The sequence below is a fragment of the Oxyura jamaicensis genome, chromosome 6 (genome assembly GCF_011077185.1).
Source record: "Oxyura jamaicensis isolate SHBP4307 breed ruddy duck chromosome 6, BPBGC_Ojam_1.0, whole genome shotgun sequence".
In the NCBI taxonomy this organism is placed as follows: Eukaryota; Metazoa; Chordata; class Aves; order Anseriformes; family Anatidae; genus Oxyura; species Oxyura jamaicensis.
The window spans coordinates 19,092,171-19,110,312 of NC_048898.1; the positions used below are offsets into that span (position 1 = coordinate 19,092,171).

At 43.3% G+C, this 18,142-nt stretch overlaps 2 protein-coding genes across 6 annotated transcripts in view; one reads left to right on the forward strand and one right to left on the reverse strand.

The window, feature by feature from the left end:
* The first annotated feature begins 878 nt into the window (after window positions 1–878).
* LOC118169411 (interferon-induced protein with tetratricopeptide repeats 5-like) lies at window positions 879–4,966 on the forward strand. Of its 3 annotated transcripts, none has more exons than XR_004752077.1 (3): window positions 879–1,032; window positions 2,982–4,473; window positions 4,508–4,966. XR_004752077.1 is itself a non-coding variant. In XM_035330711.1 (3 exons), exons 1-2 carry the CDS (start codon window positions 1,028–1,030, stop codon window positions 4,414–4,416), a joined length of 1,440 nt encoding a protein of 479 aa, XP_035186602.1. In that variant the 5' UTR covers window positions 879–1,027; the 3' UTR covers window positions 4,417–4,459; window positions 4,497–4,966. The 3 variants fall into 3 exon arrangements, 2 of the variants coding, with proteins under 2 accessions (XP_035186602.1, XP_035186601.1); XM_035330711.1 differs by having other exon boundaries at window positions 2,982–4,459; window positions 4,497–4,966; XM_035330710.1 differs by having other exon boundaries at window positions 2,982–4,966.
* Window positions 4,967–8,071: 3,105 nt separating this feature from the next.
* SLC16A12 (solute carrier family 16 member 12) overlaps window positions 8,072–18,142 on the reverse strand; it is a 33,638-nt gene continuing 23,567 nt past the window's right edge. For all 3 annotated transcript variants that reach the window (XM_035330708.1, XM_035330709.1, XM_035330707.1), the window contains exons 3-7: window positions 17,277–17,380; window positions 15,907–16,050; window positions 13,077–13,668; window positions 11,770–12,029; window positions 8,072–10,036 (exon numbers count right to left, since the gene is read on the reverse strand). In XM_035330708.1, the coding sequence (XP_035186599.1) occupies window positions 9,774–10,036; window positions 11,770–12,029; window positions 13,077–13,668; window positions 15,907–16,050; window positions 17,277–17,380 (1,363 nt within the window). In that variant the 3' untranslated portion in view covers window positions 8,072–9,773. The remainder of the gene's footprint in view (window positions 10,037–11,769; window positions 12,030–13,076; window positions 13,669–15,906; window positions 16,051–17,276; window positions 17,381–18,142) is intronic.

An 18,142-nucleotide genomic window follows, 5' to 3' on the forward strand; every position in this document is an offset into this window, starting at 1 on the left:
ACCTCAAGCACTGCGTGCAGTTTTGGGCACCACAATGTAAAGCCATAAACTATTAGAGAGCGTCCAAAGGAGGACTACAAAGATGAGGAAGGGGCCAGAGGGGAAGATGCATGAGGAGCAGCTGAGGGCCCTTGGTTTGTTCAGCCCAGAGCAGAGCAGGCCGAGGGGAGGCCTCATGGCGGCCTGCAGCTCCCTCATGGGGAGAGCAGAGGGGCAGGCGCTGAGCTCTGCTCCTGGGGACAGCGACAGGACCTGAGGGAACGGCATGGAGCTGGGACAGGGGAGGGTCAGGCTGGGGGTTAGGAAAAGGTTCTGCACCCAGAGGTGGTCGGGCACTGGGACCGGCTGCCCAGGGTGGTGGTTATGGCCCTGAGCCTGCCGGAGTTCAGGAAGCATTTGGACAACACTCTCAGACAAGGAAGTGTGGCAATATAAAATATATTCACCATATAATAGCACAGACACTTTCATTTTTCAAGGGAGAAAGTATCCAACCTGGTCATTTTTTTTTTTCCTCCTGGTAGTTCAACAGAAGGGGGCTTTACTTTTCCAACACAGTTTTCACACAGGTTTTCAAGGTGCAATTTCTTAGATACCTCCCTCTCCAAAACAGATTTGGTAAACGATTCTCACTTAAATATAAGGACTTTCAAAAGAATGATGATTGCTCCATTTCAAACCTCCTGGGACAGAAATAAATGCTGTGCTTCTAGCAGTTGTGTCCCCCCACTGCCTTTCCAGTCTGCTGTTATTCATTAATCTTTAGGAACAGTAATGCCATCAACCCAAGATGTTAAAAGCTGGTGAGTGACTCCTAAGTTTCTGTTCCCCAGCTGGCAGTAGTTGCACTTCCTCTTGCAGATTCAGAGAGAGAGCTTGGTTTCACTTTCTGGTTCCCGTTATTTCAGTCACACAACACAAGGGCTGGAGCACATAAAAGGCAAGTCACAGCAACAGTGAGCACTTCGGCTTCCAAGCTACCTTCAAACAAGTAGAGAAAGGAAAGCAAGGGAAAAGAAGGAAAAACATGAGGTAAGAGAGCAACGTAGTCTCCGAATGCTGCTTTTTTGCTGTGCTCTTATGCTACGAGAATGTAAGTTTTTAATATGCATAACAGAAAGCAGTAAGGGACTTGGAGAATTCAAGCATCAGAAAATATTGTATATAATATTTGTTGGAGGAATGAAAATTAAATGAGGATTCCATTGGATGCTGTAATGTTATTGCTTTTTTCAGAACTGACAATCAGGAACACTGTGCAGGCAGTTCATGGATGAGATGCAGGCTGCAGCAGTAGCAGCCACTGACCAGCAAAAAGGGTGGTTGGCACTGATGCAGCTGAGAATTTACTTTCTCTTCTCTACTGTTGCGAGGACCAGCAAACAGTTCTGGATTGCAATCTGAAGCAGAAGAAAAGTGATAACATTTGCTGAGGTCTGTCGTGTACACACAGACACTCAAATAGGGCAGAGCCAGGATGTTTATGAGAACCTAGGAAATTGCACTTACAAACTAAACATTGAACTAAGCTAAACTGTATTTAATCTGCATCACAAATCCATTCTGGAGACATTCATTTCCAATAAATGTCTTTTCATGAAATTACTCTCCACTGTTGTTTTGATTCATGGAAATTTTCTGTGTTCTCAGCTGAGGCAACAAAACAACAGGTAATGCATAATCACTTATTTCGTTTTCACAGAATCATGCAGGTTGGGAAGGACCTTTAAGGTCATCAGGTGAAGCCATCAACCTGATTACCAAGTCCCATCACTAGGTCATGTTCCTTAGTGCCACAATTTGAACAATACATTTCAATTTCGATTCGAGAGGAACTACTTAAATGCTTCAAGATATTCCTGGACTATTTTTGCTGATTTGGCAGCCAGTATCTGTTCTTCCTCAGTGTTCCCCTTGTTTCTAACAAGGTAGTGCTAACAGCAGGAACTTGCTCTCACTTCCCCTTCATCCCAGAAAATAAATAAATAAATAAATAAATAAATAAATAAATAAATAAATAAATAAATAAATAAATATCCTACATAGAATTTTCTAATTAAGAACAGTTGTTGATACCAATCAAGAATCAGTGGAGAAGATTACTTGATAAGGGCAAAGAGGTCAGTAAGACAAACTTAGACATTGACAGCATTTATAAATGCCTATTTTCTCCAGTACCTGTAGTACTCCAGGTGGTTTGGGTGGGAACTTAGGATGTTTTGTTTTCCCCAGTATCCTGCATGTTGTTCCAGAACCAGCAGTGGCACAGCAGTACACTGCAGTGGCACAGCAGTACATGTAGCACTGTGCAGGTTTGTAGATCCTCCTGGTTCTACAAAACGGAGAGCAGAGCTGTCTTTCTAACAAAGACGGATCTGACCAAGAAGCCAGTACTTCTTTAAGGAAGGGCCTAATATGGAGTAAAGGTGTATCACTGATAGTCTATGTGATAAAATCTTGTCTGCACACCCACAGATGGGGACAGGTAGATGGTGGTAAGAGGGGGAACTCGACAAATACCCTGCCTCAGCTGCTGCCAGACTCATCCAAGGTCCTGATATTGTATCCTCACACACATGGAGAAGCCCAGAGACACAAGTGCATCTGAGGGCATCCCGCTTTTATTTGATTACCTCTTTTACGTGGGCTTCCGCAAACTTTCCAAGCAGGGTAATACATTTCTGAGGCCCAGGGGAGTGCCAGCCTTACAGTAGAGACCAGCCCTCCTCTATGGCATCTAGACCACCAGCTCTTTGGCTGTGTAAGAGGTGCCCTCAGTTCCGCTGGCAAAGAGAATTACTGAAAGAACTGCTGAGCTCTCTAGACTTATGGTGCCCCACTGCTTTGGCTTGTTTGAACCACTGTTGACTAGTGGCACCAAGTGAGGTATTGCCTGCTTTTGAAGTACATCATGCCCAGTTTAAAAACATGAGCAGCAAAAAGTAAATTGTGTAAGTAATCTTTTCTTTGATTTCTTCTAGTACCATTTCCAATAATTCCTTGAAGAAGTCCCTGCTGCAGCTAGAATGTCATTTTACATGGACTTTGCTGAAGGAGGATGTAGATCTCGATTACCTAGAGGAATCAATAATTGATCTGATTGATATTGGATTTTATGAAAATCTCAGAAATTACAATCTACTCGCTTATGTATGTCACCTAAAGCACTCAAACACGGAAGCCCTGGAAAACCTCCAAAAAGCTGAAGAATTTGTCCAAAAATGTCATCCAAATGAAATCGACATGAAAAGTCTTGTTACCTGGGGAAACTATGCCTGGATCTATTACCACATGGCCAGATACGAAGAAGCTCAAGCTTATGTAAGCCAAGTGAAAAACAGCTGCAAAAAACTTTCAGGTCCTGCTCAGTTGAAGATTCAGTTTCCAGAAATCTATGCTGAGCAAGGGTGGGCACTATTAAAGTTTGGGAAAAAGTACTATGAAAGAGCAAAGGAGTGCTTTGAAAAGGCTCTGAGCAAAGAACCCAACAACCCGGAATTTAATGCTGGCTATGCAATAGCAGTGTATCGTTTGGAAGAACATTGTAATGGAGCAAATGAAGAAGCAAGCTCAACTGTGGAGATCCTGAAGCGTGCAGTGGAACTGAATCAAAGGGACACTTTTCTTATGGCACTACTTGCATTAAAACTTCAGGAGTTACATCAAGATGATGAAGGGGAGAGATACATTGAAGCAGCAATGCAGAAAACCCCCAATCTTCCTTATTTCCTGCGATATGCTGCTATATTTTATAGAAGAAAAGGAGAAGTGGACAAGGCAGTGGAGATTTTGAGAAGAGCCTTAGCAGTGACACCAAAATCTATCTTTTTGCGTCACCAGATGGGAGTCTGCTACAGAACAAAGCTGAAGCAGTTGGAAAGGACAGAAAATCCACCTCAAGATCAAGTGGAAAAACTCATTCAAGAATGCATTTTTCATTTTAAAGCAGTGATTGACCAAAAAACAAAATTTTGGTCTAGCTATACTGACTTAGCAGTCATGTATGCAAAAGCAAGGAAGTATAAAGAAGCAGAAGAGACATTTCAGAAGGCATTTCAGATAAATACTCTGACTTTTGATGACAAACAAACACTATGCTACCGATATGGATATTTTCATCAGTATTGTAAGAGATCAGAATCTGAAGCCATTAGATATTACAAAGAAGGGCTGAAAATTGGAGAAGATTCTTATGGAAGACTTATGTGCAAAATTTCCCTCAAAAAATTGTTGAGAGAGAGAATTCGGAAAGGTTTAGAAGATGAAGCAGATTTTGGTACACTTGGATTCATTCACCAGCTAGATGGTGAGAACCGTGAAGCAATTGAGTGCTATGAGAAAGCCATTGAACTTAACCCTGACAGTGAAGAATATCTGAGTGCGTTATGTGAGCTACGACTTTCCCTCTCAAGCTGAAGCTCCCAAAAATCCTTCCCAAAAAAGAAAAAAGAAAAAACAAAACAAAACAAAGCAAAACAAAACAAAACAAAACAAAACAAAACAAAACAAAACAAAAAAACACACATTTTAAGGTTGAAGTTATAACCAGGTGAAAAACCTGGTACCACCACCTTCTGGTGATGATGTAGAAACTGCAGATGACTGGATTATGCTTGTGCATTTGCTTGTTCGTTCACTACTAAAGGGCATGCTCAGAAAGAGTAATAGCTAAGCTATCTTAGCCTTCTGTACTAATACTAGTATAAAGGTTGTTTTTGAGCGATGATCTGTAGGACACAGCTGGAACCGGATCTTATCTTCTACTGAGAAAAAAGATCAGGGAATTATGATATTGTAACATTTATCTATCAATTTGAAAGGCATGCTGATGCTACAATGGATATTTTTGGTGCATTTTCAAATATTAAGGACTCTTTTTGTGTCATTTAGAAGAAAATTGTGTTGAAGACTTGTTCAGATTACCACCTTATATGCTGTTTAAGATAAATGACCACTGTTTAAACAACCACTATTTGTCTAGTTTACTTGGAAACTTGAAACGTGTATTATTGTTGTAAACTATCAAAGAGCATTGCATCGTCCAACTGCTGCTTCTAGTATCTGTTCGCTGACCAATGCTCACGTTAGTAGGTGAAAGAAAGGGAAACATCCATTCAAAAAAGTAAAAGGGATAAAATTTGGGCAGGATATGAAAAGGTCAGGAGATAGCCCCATTTATTTTCCCAGACTCTCAGCAAGGCTGTTTTTAGAGATGGTCCACCAAATAATTAAATTGTGCAGAAAATAGCATCCGTATAGTTTACCCAAACTGGCACTCTTGGGAGCCACTAAAGTAAACGTCTGGAGTGGAAGGAAAGGCAGTGTCTGAGATGACAGAGGGATGGTTGTCTGTGGCCACATGGTGAAACGAGCCAGGGACAGAAGACACGAGCAATGTACTGAGCCAGAGGTGGAGCACAGAGTGAAGCTGGAGAACCAAAGAAATGGAAACCCGAGTGCAAAGTGCAGGGAGAAGGGCTGGGTGAACACTGAGCACACAAGAAGGGAAGAAAGGGTTAAAAGGACAGTGACTAGGTTAAGGAAGTGATTGTCTTCAGATATCTAACTAAAGGTATTCACAGCTTGTCAGTCTAATTCCACATTGGGGAAAATTAATACTGCACTTCCAGAACACTCCTGAGCCCTAGCCAGTCATGTAGAACGAAGCCATCTGGTGACAGAGCCCACACACCAGGTTAAAGTACACACTGAAGTTTGACAAGCTTCAGAAGATGTCAGAGCTTCAGCCACACGTATAGCAGCAACACTATCCAACTGCCAGTGCTTAAGCAACCCGTACGCGTGCCCTTGGAGGGTGGGAGGGTGGGCATTTCTGTTCCCAGCCCCCTGGAGCCTTCCTGTCCCCCGAGAAGCAGCAGGCCCCATGCACAGACGGGACAGTGTCCTACAGGTGTGTAAAACGTGGTGCCAGGCAATGAAGCATCAAGGAACCTCTCCCCTCTCAGCTCTCTAAGAATCTTTTATAACATGAGCAAAAGCTGCCAGGAGCATAACGGTGTGCACAGCACACTCGACCACACCTGGGCTTGCTAACTTAAACAAATCTGGCCTTGTTTTCTAGCCACCTGCCAGCTTATCCCCTAACAAGCACCGGTGGCCCTACCTAGGGAAAGGGGAGGGAGGGAGGAGAACAGGGAGGACAGGAGCGGGACTGACTCTGGCACGCGGTGCCACGAGCTCGTAGGTACACCGGCAGGGCTGAAGTCAGGAACTGGTGATTACCTACGGCGTTGGGCTCAGCTGTGGGGCAAAACGGTACACGAGGTGACCCCGCTACCCTGCTCGCTCTTGAGGTTTCTCACGTCAGCACAGTTTCCATCCAAGCCCTCCTGAGGGCAGCAGGGAAGAGGCGAAGGGACGGGTCGCGCAGGCTCCCGAAGCCCCGGTCGCACACCCCTGCTCCCCTCCGCGCCCTGCCGCCCCTTTCCCGGGAAACACGGAGAGGCAGCGAGCTATTTCGGGAAAAAACGCGAGCCTGAAAGGCTCGATCTTCTTCACCGTGAGCGATCCTCACCGCCACCCGCCGGGTGGTGCTGCGGCACCGCCACCCTCGCCGCCCAAGCCCGGCGGGCAGAAGCGGAGCGGCGCCGGGGCGAAGCCGGCTGATCCCCGTGTGAACGCACCTGCCTCGCTGCAGGACAAAGGAGGGGGGATAACCCTGCACGAGGCATTCGTTTATGAGTCCACATCGCCTCCTGGATCATCTAGGAGACTGTACTGGAATACATCGTAAGTCACTTAGCAGAAGGCATTATTTATTGAGGCGATTGTGCTTGAGGACTTCATTGTGCCGACCAGGAGGTGTTGTCTTAACCATGCCCTTTCTTCCCAAATAAACTTGCAACACTTCAGAAAGCAGACAAGGAATTGTGGCAAGATGAAGTATATTCACCAAATAATAGCACAGACCTTCGTTTTTCAGGGCAGAAAGTATCCAAGCTGGTAGAAGTGTTTAAATGTTTTTGTTTATTTTCCACAGAAGGGGCTTTACTTTTCCAACAGTTTTCACACAGGTTTTCAAGGTGCAATTTCTTAGATACCTCCCTCTTCAAAACAGCTTTGGTAAACGATTCTCGCTTCAGTATAAGGACTTTCAAAAGGATGATGACTGCTCCATTTCAAACCTCCTGGGGCAGAAACAAATGCTGTGCTTCCAGCAGTTGAGTCCCCCGCTGCCTTTCCAGTCCGCTGTCATTTATTACTCTTTAGGAAGCCCTGACAGCATCCTGCATCTGTGCGGGCAAGTGTTCGGCTGCCACCCAGGACAGAGCAGCTCTGCCGGCCCCACCAGCCGGGCACTGCTCAGCACTGGGAGCTTGGGGTTAAATTCAGACCCGGAGCTGCTGGGCAGCTGGGGTTTGTAGCAAGTGACATCCCAGCAGTGGGAGGTTTCCATAGAGAGTAACAACAAGCCTCAGGGTGGTTTCGCCTTAGCTCACCTTTGCAAAACTGGGGCTTGTTTGTGGACGCTTCATTTAATGCAATTGCTCCTAAGCACTTTTTTGTTTGTTTGGGCCCCAATCACCCTAACTACCCTGCTCTTCAGGACCTGCTCATTCACTCCATGGGGAGTTAAGTGCTAAATCCACCTAGGGATGTGTTAGTTGCCCAACCCTGAGGTACTTTTTGCTAACATAAAAATTCAACTTTCCAAAGGTACAATGCAAGACAAAACACAAAGATGAAACAGCAGAGCTGTCCAAAGGCCTAGAAAAAAAACAATTACAAAACCAATTCAAGATCATATTCTACACTTACTTACACTGTATTTTCATGCTCTGCATGGAATACCTGGAACAGAGCATTAGACAGGATTCATCTGAGTGCTCTCTCCAAGCTTGTATCCATCAGTGCTCAGTGGGCTGGTGGGAAAGCACCATGTTACCCTGGCAAATTGTTCACAGCTTTCTCAGGTGTCTCTGCCTAATGCACTGTGCTATGCCAGCCTACCCTGGATGGAGAACAGCCTGAATATTATCGTCCCTTAAAAAACAAACTGTAACTGTACTTCTGGAGCATGGCAGTGGTGAATGCTTTGAGAGCAGACAACTGAAGTCAAACAATTTTAATATGCTATATTTGAAATATTTATATTTGAAATATGCATGAGAAATAGAAGAAAATGATACACATACTATTCATATATATAAAAAAAATACATTATAACCCCATGGGTGTACTCCTGATCTAAATCAAATTTGTGAACAGCAGCCTATGTTGCTTTCCCTTCTGAGGCACAGAATGGAACAGGATGCCAATAGCAAACACCAAATATACTGCAAGTGATTAACAGAATTACTAGCATAGCATCAATAAAACTCTGGACTCTGATCAATTTGCTAGTGAACAGAATACAGTTTTATACAGCATCAAACAGAAAAGATTTGCACTTCAGAATGTGAAGTTCCTCCATCTCTAACAGTTCCACTTTGGAAATGTAGAAGCATCCCATTATTCAATAAACCATCACATCAGTAATTTACCCCCATGGGCCACATTCAGTCTCTAGGTCCCACGAATCAGCCAGCTGTAGTACATCCTAGCACAAGTAGCAGGAAATCATCAGCAAATCACAGCTGTTGCTGTCTGGCCAGCCATGACAAGTGACCTGATCAGCTCTCCAGTTGGTATAAATGAGTAATTTGCACCACCTGAAGATATGTCTCCTGGATCCAAAAAGGGACAGGCTTGCCATTGCAATATGCAGGAGGAGCAACTTGTCAGCCAAGATCTTCTTTAGTAATAGCATCTGGGGTGGGAGTTTCTCAGTCATCTGCTTGCAAAAATTATTTTTTTTCAACAACTAGTGATTTTACAGGAGGAAGAGACTCTGCATTTGGAAAAAAACATGAGCCTCTCCTCCCAGTCTCTGGGGCTGCCTTTGGACTTCTTCCAACTACTGAAGCTAGAGCAGGTTTGTCTGCGAGCACACCTAGTCTCCTGGTACAGTCTCCTGCTCTCCTGAGCAGCCACAGCAACTCTTCCACCCACCCAAAAAAGATCAGCTGGAAGATCATACCTGGAATGTCAATGTTTAGAAATTCATCCTTTAGAGGTTTCCAGGAGAAAGAAAAAAAAAAAAAAAAAAAAAAAAAAAAACAGCAGCCACCTCAAAATTTTGCTGTAGGGGGACAAGGAAAGTAGCTCTAAAACCGCATCTGAAATGAAGTTGCAATGTATGTACAAGATTCAGGCACACTGTAAAAATTAAAGCTGCTTCAGAGATACTTTCAGCATTAATCACAGCTTCCTGACAGATTTTATTACAAATAGCTTTGGCATTTGAAAGAGTTATTGACAAAGAGTTTAATGAAGACTGATAAATGGAGAAGTTTCTCAGTGGCATGTGTTACTCCATTGAAACAATTCACTGGAACACCAAAAAAAGTCATTAATACTATTTTTGAAATAATTTAAACATTGTTGTTCAGCTTTGGTGACTGATTACTTTGTATTTTTCTTTTTATTATAACCAATTACCTTTTTTAGATTACCTTTGGAGTCAACATATTTCCTTAGAAATAAATCTGTCGACACTTGTATCTACCAACTCTCTTTACTTTCAGTCTAGCTTTGTTCTATTACTGCATTGACTTTCTATTTGGTGTGTAGATTTCAGCCTACCAAAACCTGACATAAAAACCTAAGGGAGATGCCTTGTTTCACAGAAGTAGCATCTTCAACAGTGCAACACAATGCAGCCCCCTCTGTCTCAGTCACGGCTGCACAGCGCTGAATCTTGACAGTGCTTGTCATCTGTTGCTATAGCTGCTTGTATCCACAGCCAAAAATTCAGCATCCTTTTGGTCTAATTCTCCGGTGACAGAGTAAGCTATTGCTCCGTTTGTCCAGATGTGATGTTTGCTGTGGGTGTCATTGGTGAGTGACCTTAAATGCGTTCTTTTGATTTTCTTTGCCAGTCTTGCAAAACACAGTAACGTTGAACTAAATATCATAGAAAATCCACACAGGAGGAATGACGCGGTGTAACTGCCCGTTGTATCCACAAGCCAACCTGTAGGAAGACAAATCATGATGTTTTTTTTTTCAGTCCTGACAGAATTCTTATAATTTGCAAATCCTGTGATCAGCAGCACTTCCAGAGTTGTATCACATATAAACGCCGTCAAACAAGACAGGTTTACATCGCCATCACTACACCTTTACCTCCTGGGGCTGGGGGAAAATTGTCCACAACATCAGCAGGCAGATAAGTTTATTAGGGGCCTTTGTTTGGAAGTCAAACCCATGAGAAAAAGCACAGCAGTCATCGTCACGATGCTGCACAGACATCTTTCAACTACATGGATTTAACCGGCAGTCTTTAGACATGCATAGAAGAGCCACAGGATTAAATACGGTGTACATGAGATCCTCTTGACTGAAATAGCTAGCAAGCGATGCCTGAGGCTCATGCATCACTTCAAAGTATTCCCTTTTGCAGTATCTTTTGCTACAGAAAATTAAATTAAAAGCCTCAGAAAGAGTCCAATTGGAAATTGATGTGAATAGCAGAGATGTGCAAGACATAGCTATACATTTGAAAAAGATCTCTGACCTTCTATAATATTCAAAACTGTGTCAAGATTTTTCTAAAGAGTAACAGGAGTACAGCTCTCATCATTACTTCACTGCAATGAAACTGATAGGGGAAAAGATGGTTTGATATCACAGGGACGAGTCTGTGACCAACAGTAATGAAGCTGACTGTTCAACAGTAATGAAGCTCACTGTTCAAAGCAATTCAGAGATAAAAAGATTAAGTCCTCTAGATCAAAAAAATAACAAAACCAGCAACTTGCAATGAATCTCTTTAGCTAGCATTTTCAAAATTGTATGATTTCAGAGAAATCTTTTCAGAGAAATCTTTTCTTACATCTTCTTACACAATTTCTAACCTATGTGAAGAGATAATGTAACAGCTCTTAGAAGCCCAATTTCATGGTGTTTTTGTCTTTTTTTGTTGTTTTGTTTTTTAATTTCAGCTTACTCTATATGTAGAAATTATTCCATCAAGACAGAGCTTAATTGGATCTCAAGTTTTATGAAGGTCTACGTGTGTTGTTTCCCTGCCCAGGGGCTACCTTCCCATTCAGTGTGTATTTCCTATCCTTTCCTATTACATCCCACCAAAGCCCACCTGCATTTCTTCCCCAGAAACTGAAAAGGAGATGACAAGGCACTTTGCATCTTATTCCCACTGGTCCAATAAACACACTAGAGGAATATCATTTAGACCAATTCAAAGGGAAAAATGGGGACTGCTGCTAATACACTCAAAATGTTGACAAACGTATAGCTTGAAAATTAGAGTAAATACTGTACCACAGCTTTTAGTCACTAGTGACAGAGAAACAAGCTGCAGGAGAACAGCCCAGAGGCAGCGGCCAGGCCCTCCCCACCTGGACACCACAGAGTGCATGCCTGTGCTTAGCCTACCCTATGCTTCACCCTGCAGTACACAGTTCCACAGAAAGAGTACTGTCACAGGGTAAAACATGAGATGCTCAAAAGCTTCCAGGAAAAAAACAAACAAACAAACAAACCAAAACAAAAAAAAATATTTTTTTTCAAAGAAACCTTCTATCAAATTGTAAAATGGTAATTGAAAGTGACAGTAAAATGTTTACTATGACTTTGATATCTATTTTTGTCCAAGTCTAGACTAAATGCCAGACTATTCTGCTTTGGTCAACAGTTGAAATCAAAGTAATGATATGATTATAGGAAAGTCATTTGCGAACTGACCTGCAACAGGCGGGCTCACTAGATATGGTATGGCATGCAGAAAATACACAACACCCAGTGCTGATGATAAGGAAGAAGTTCCCACTACATCTGCCGTCACAACAGGGATCAGCGTTACATAGGCTCCATCAAAGTAGCCAAAGGTAAATGAGAAAGGCACAAGCAAGGGGAAGGTCTGGAGAACTGGCAAGAAAAGGCAGCAGAGGCCATCCATTCCCACAGCAAAGAGGTAGCAAAAGTGCCGGTACTTCTTCAGACACCTGCAAATTCAAAACAGGAAAGAATTTCACTGGACACAGCATCGCGGTCGCTATGCAGCACTTCAGTCTCTCTCTCTTTCATATTGCTCAAATTTAAGTCCAACTTATTACCCCATCTTCAAGATGAAAAGCTCAACCAGTGAGGTGCTTGGCTGAGGAAAGACACCCAGCTACAGTTGCAGAAACACCTGGCAAGCAGCACCCCACACTGTTCTTAGGCCTGCCCCTAGTGAGAGGAGCCACTCAGCTACTAGGATTTTGCAGCCCTCTGAAGTCTCAAAGAGTTCAAAGCAGTATTTCAGGGGCTTTCCAGCTCAAAAAGGTGCTCTCAGTATTATGCAAAAATGCTAGAGTACATCTCTCTCAGCTTCACATCGGCCCTTAAACACTGGAGTTAGTTTAGCCAAGTGAGATGGCAATTCCTCTCCCCCTGCCCCACAAAACCAATGACTGATTTTTCCTACAAACTGAGTAAGCACAAAGAATAATGTGTTCCTTAGAACCAAAACATCTCTTAGTTTAGTCAGATGCTGCACACAGATGTCTCGAATGGCTGAGTTAATAAAGCATGGTGAGTTCTCTTATACTGGGAAATGTATAACAGTTTTAGGTCAGTCCTGCATACAGGCCTGACAGTGGTAGGCCAGACCTTTGTTCCTTTTCTATCACTTCTGCATCTCTCCAGCAGCACAAAAGAGATGGAAAGGCACAAGTATTATCATCCTCTAGTGACTAGGTACAGAGGATCATGCTTGATATACCTTGGGCAAGAGGTTACATTCCATGGTCAAATGGAAGAGCTTTCAGCTTTTCACAAACACATCATTTCTTGGGGTTGGGGGCACTCAGGAGAAGCCAATGGACTCCAAAGAGACAAAACCATTAAACAGCAAGCATTTCTGAAAGTTTGATTGTTCGTTGGTTTTCTGGAAATGTTACAGGTGCTACAGACAATGTCCATATGTTAACTTTTATGTTCATTACACCCTACTTGCATCTGGCCTCCCACCGGCTAAAGCTTGCATTTCCTTAGCCGTACACCATTACCTTCTGTCTGTTAGCCATCCAAAGGTGATGTTACCAATGATGTCAATGACACCAAGTATGGACATGAGGAAGGCAGCCTGGTGATGGCTCACTCCAACGCTCAAGGCATAAGGCACTAAGTAGACAAAGAGAGGGCTGCAGCCATACGCCATAAATAAAACTGACACTGCCAGCACCATGAAGCCTGGCATCAGCAAAAAGTCATATTCCTTCCATGAACAGTAGCATAAACACTCATGTGACCATGCTTTGATTAAAGGTGAACAGATGGACATTCGCTTTAAGTCTTGTTTCTGTGCTTCAGGGACATACTCCTGTTCAAGAAGCCCTGGAGCAGTTTTACGGTCCTCCTTAAGGGCGATGGGCCGCATCAAGGCACCACAGACACAGAGGTTTAGGACAAAACCTCCCAGGATGAGTAATGCCCCACGCCAGGAAAACTGCTCAATTAGGAGTTGGACCACGGGGGCCAGGATGAAGGTACCAATTCCGCTTCCAGACATGGCTATTCCATAAGCCAACGCTTTCCTCTTGTTGAAATATTTGCCCACCATCGCAATAGCTGGAGAATAACAGAGTGCAAACCCAAGTCCTAGAAGAGAAAGCAGAGTGCAGATGTCTTAACTCTGAGCATGACATACGGAATACATTAAGTTAAACCACACAGCCTGCTTTCATCAGCACGAATGAATAGGAAGCTCTTCCTGACATGCGGCCCAGTCCCAGTGTGGAAAGAAACCAGGATGATTCCCTTCTTCCACCATCAGGGTCACTGACTTGACAAATCTAATGGATCATTATAAATCTATGATAACAAGGCTCAGAAAGGAGTGATGGGGTGAATTTAATAACAAGAACAAGGACTATCAATGAACATCAGAAAAATAGCATGTCAGTTCTTCCTGGATACCAGATGAGGTCTCATCCCAGAGCCTGCACAGACACCGGTGTGGGACATACTGGTCTGGTGAGACAATGCTTTGTGTTCCAGTTTGGTGCAAACCCAGCCATTCATTTTCAGGTCTCAAAGGTAGCACGAGGAGTTAGACTCTGTCACTGATATCCCACACTAAACATGTTTTAGTCAGCCTAACTAACTCAATGCAGCAGCTGGTTGGAGTCCTGAACATTTGTAAATCCCTGGGTAAAGGTACAGTGGGGAAGAAAGCCTCAAAAGACAAAGCCATGCCCAAGTCAGCATACAAATAAAATCCATCTCTTGGAAAAGACTGTGGTCTCTGCTGCACAAACCAGAGAGATTTTAACCATCAAATACTTGCCCCAATACTAAAACATGCATTTCTGAATCAGACACTGAAACATGTTCCTGACTAGAGTTTTGGAACACATCCTATGTTTGGGTTAAAAGGGTCCCCATGGCTTTTGGCAGAACTTGCCAGCCAGGGAAGTAATCACCTGTGCCATAACCGGCTTGCAAGATTCTCCTCAAAGGCCTCCTCTGTGCTGGGCAGGCGCTGAGTTAAGTGGATTAGAGGGGGCAAGGGAAGGAGATGTCAGAGCAGCTGTGACAAGTATACTCTATTTCAAATGAGTTGGCAGGGGAAATAGGTCCCCAAAAGCCAAAAATGTCCAGTGAAAAGTAGAAATGCAAAGTTTGTGACTGCAAGTATTTCCGCACCTCTTAGAGTGAGCTCTGCTACCTATTGTCAGTCCTCCTTCTCATCTCTGCATTTTTATGGACCTTTGTCAGTTATGTTCCTACCTCCTCTCTGGGTTGGAGCATCACCACTAGCATTTACCAACAGTTATCTCTACGTTAATCACTCCCTACAGACCAGAAGTTAACTGCTTGCAGAATGGATTCTACAGCCCCATCTACAAAGTAGAATTGCTTTTCCACCCCAATATTCATTGTAGTTTTCACTAAGGAAGCCTCAGTGGCATTAGGGTGGTATGTGGCACAGCCCTTTTGAATTACAAGGAACCTTTTTATTTGTTATGAACACATTTGTCAACAGATTAACATTGTAATGAAGGAGCTACATGCACTACAATACGGATTTTTATTTTTTTTTTTAAATAAGCTGTTGGCAGCATGTGAACTGCAGTAATTCCACCACCTCCTTACTAAACAGCAGGGGACCAAGTACAAGGGCTTATATCACCGTGGCTACCAGGTCAGTATTAATAATGAAGGAATGTCAGTGTGACCATGGGCACCACTAACGTTCCTCAGTTCACTGCAAACATGGGAAAATTGGACAGAGCAAAAATATCTGCTATCAACATACCTGAATGCAAATGGAGGAGCTGCTACAGCAATACTATCAGCCAGGGATGTGTTCGCTTTTCAAGGGGAATATAATGTAGATAAAAATAAAGTCTACAGTTGAGGTACTAGATATTCACCCAGGGCTACTCTGCCCACTTAGTCCTTTTGTTTTGATTTAAATTTCATTTTTAACATGCAAATATCTGGGGGGACTCTAGAACCACTACCACAACAAAATCCTCACAAATCACAGGCGAGAGAAAATTTTATGTGTATCACCTGCAGCGCAAGTCCTTCCTGACCTCCCATAATTCCACAGCTTTTTCCCATAGTCTTCTCTCTAGCAACGTTAAAGAGATGCTTTTGCAGCATGCAGTATTTGGGCTGTACAAGACCCACTGACTGCAGCCAGAGCCCCCCCCTTTTTTTTTTTTTTTTTTTTACAATGAGGGGAACAAGCCTCAGTATCTCTACTGACCACTGCTGTGGCAATATGACATGGAGAAGAGATCACCCCTCTTTAAAGGAAAGAACGTAATTTTTTATCATTCCCTTGTTGCTTTCCTGACTGGACCAAAGGAGCTGAGTGCCTCCTACCTGTAAGGACTCCTAAAGATAAGTAGAGATGTTCCAGGCTGGCGGCGAAGGAGCTCAAAATTAGTCCAGTAGATGCAAGCAGCCCTCCTAGCATGATACCAACTTGGCAGGATACATGATTACTGATTAAACTCCCAAGCGGGGCTTCAAAGAAACAAATAAAGCTGGTAGTTAATAGCAAGTCCTCAGACATAGTTCATCGCAACTAACATCAAGGGAAAGGACGCAGCAGGCAAGCAGGGGAAAGCAGTGATCACAGCTACGTAGGGTGGTCTTTCAGCATCCCTTCCTATCAGAATGGTGTGAGAATCAAAAACCTTCTAAAATTATTTTACTGAAAGTTAGGATAAAACTAAAGTTTACAGTAGCTTTTTCAGCAGATCAAAGTCATTATGGAACACAGCTACTCTGAAGTTTTCAGGGTCAAGAGAGGCCACAGCAACAACCGGATACGGCCCACGCTGTTCTTTACTCCATGCTTACAACAGCAGAGACCTTCCCAACATGCAATCTGCTCTTCAGACTTCAGAAATTTGAGGCGTCCTTCCTGCAGGCTCTGTGCCAGACTTAGGTGTGAGATCTCACATCATTTGGACCATCTCCAGAGCCACCAAACCTGTCCTGAACTTCTCCTACAATGACAGTTCCCAGGTCACCCTGCCTCTACCAGGGGATGTCATCACCAGCCCCCTCCCTCTCTGCTACCTGCAATGCCAGGACAAGCTTATCCTCATCTATCTTTTTGCAAGACATGGCTGATGCAGGAGAGTTGCTATATCTCAATCCAGCTGTGTCCCTATGCCCTCATGGCTATTCTCATGGATTAACCCCTCTATGGCAGGAATAAAGCCTGAATTTTCACCTAATTGTATAATTTTGAGGTAAACCCATGAGAAACTTTAATACAGCTGCTGAATTGAGGCATATTATTCTTAGTAGCACAGAACTTCCTTTTAAGGGAAAAGAATATTTGTAAATACAAGTCTCTTAAAATGATGATGATGTGACATGATTCGAAGGCTAGAAGTACAGACTGTGCTAGCTCTCAAATATGATTCCAATCAATAGGCAAAAGAAACACGTGCTCAGTTAGCAGCTCTCAAACACAACTTGTCCCACTAGACCTTGACAAAAGTACATTTCTGGAAACTTAGATCATTTGACAAAACAAAATTCTGTTTCTTTTCTGTAGTATCAAGACACTCCCTTCCTGCCCAACTATGCTGAGGGAAGCAGCTCGGTTATACCAGACCCCAGAGAGTCTGCAGCAACCGTGTTTCCCAGCCTACTCTGATGGCTGACGGGTGTGCCAAAACCAGATGGAGCTGAAGAAAAAGCAGTCACACTTGTCGTCAAAGTGCAATACACACCACAGAGCATCGTGGCACAGTCGACAATGGAGTGGATCCAAGCTGTTCTGGCATAATCCTGCCCAAAATATGCCTGGAACTCCACAAAAAAAATTGAGATGCACCTAGGAAAGACAACACGAACAACAATCTGTTAAACCTGGGATATTTGCTTCACAGAAAGTGGTCTTGTTTTTCAGCAATAAAGAGAACCTGCTTGAAGGTCCTCTCCAGCTCCCAGGAAAATCAAATCTGTGGTTTGCCAGTATCCCAGCTGGATGGACATTTTAAAACAGTTGCAAAAGGGTATTGGAAATGAAGATAATTAATACATGAGAGACAAGACATGAAATGGCACATGCAAGTTTAGTAATCCCAACAGTACTTTATATAAAGCACTTTGGCTAGTGGGATTCAACTAGGGATGAATTCTTGCTTTGCACTGGCAACAGCTGAATCACAAAATGGTGTCCAGCTGTGATCCTAACAGGGGAATCAGGCTGATCTACAACCTAATTCAGGTAGATCAAACTGAGAGATATTACACCATGTCGATGTTTGCATGTCACTTCTATGCTATTTATTCCAAGATCCTAGACTTCAGATCCTTAAACCTGGCAGTTTTATTTTAATATATATATATTTTTAGTAGGAAACACTGCATTTATATTATATTGACTGTCCAAGGATATGCTGTCTCAGTGTCTCTCCCTCACCAGGGTGCCTCTCTTAGCTTAATATCCAGGTTCACAGGCACCAGGCTCCTCTGTCTCCAGCTGACAAGGAAGCAGCCCAGCAGCAGCTGTGGAAGCCATCTCACCCCCAAACACACACATCATGTTTGTGCAAGGCAGTGGCCTATTCCTCTTCTTTCCATTTTTGAGAAA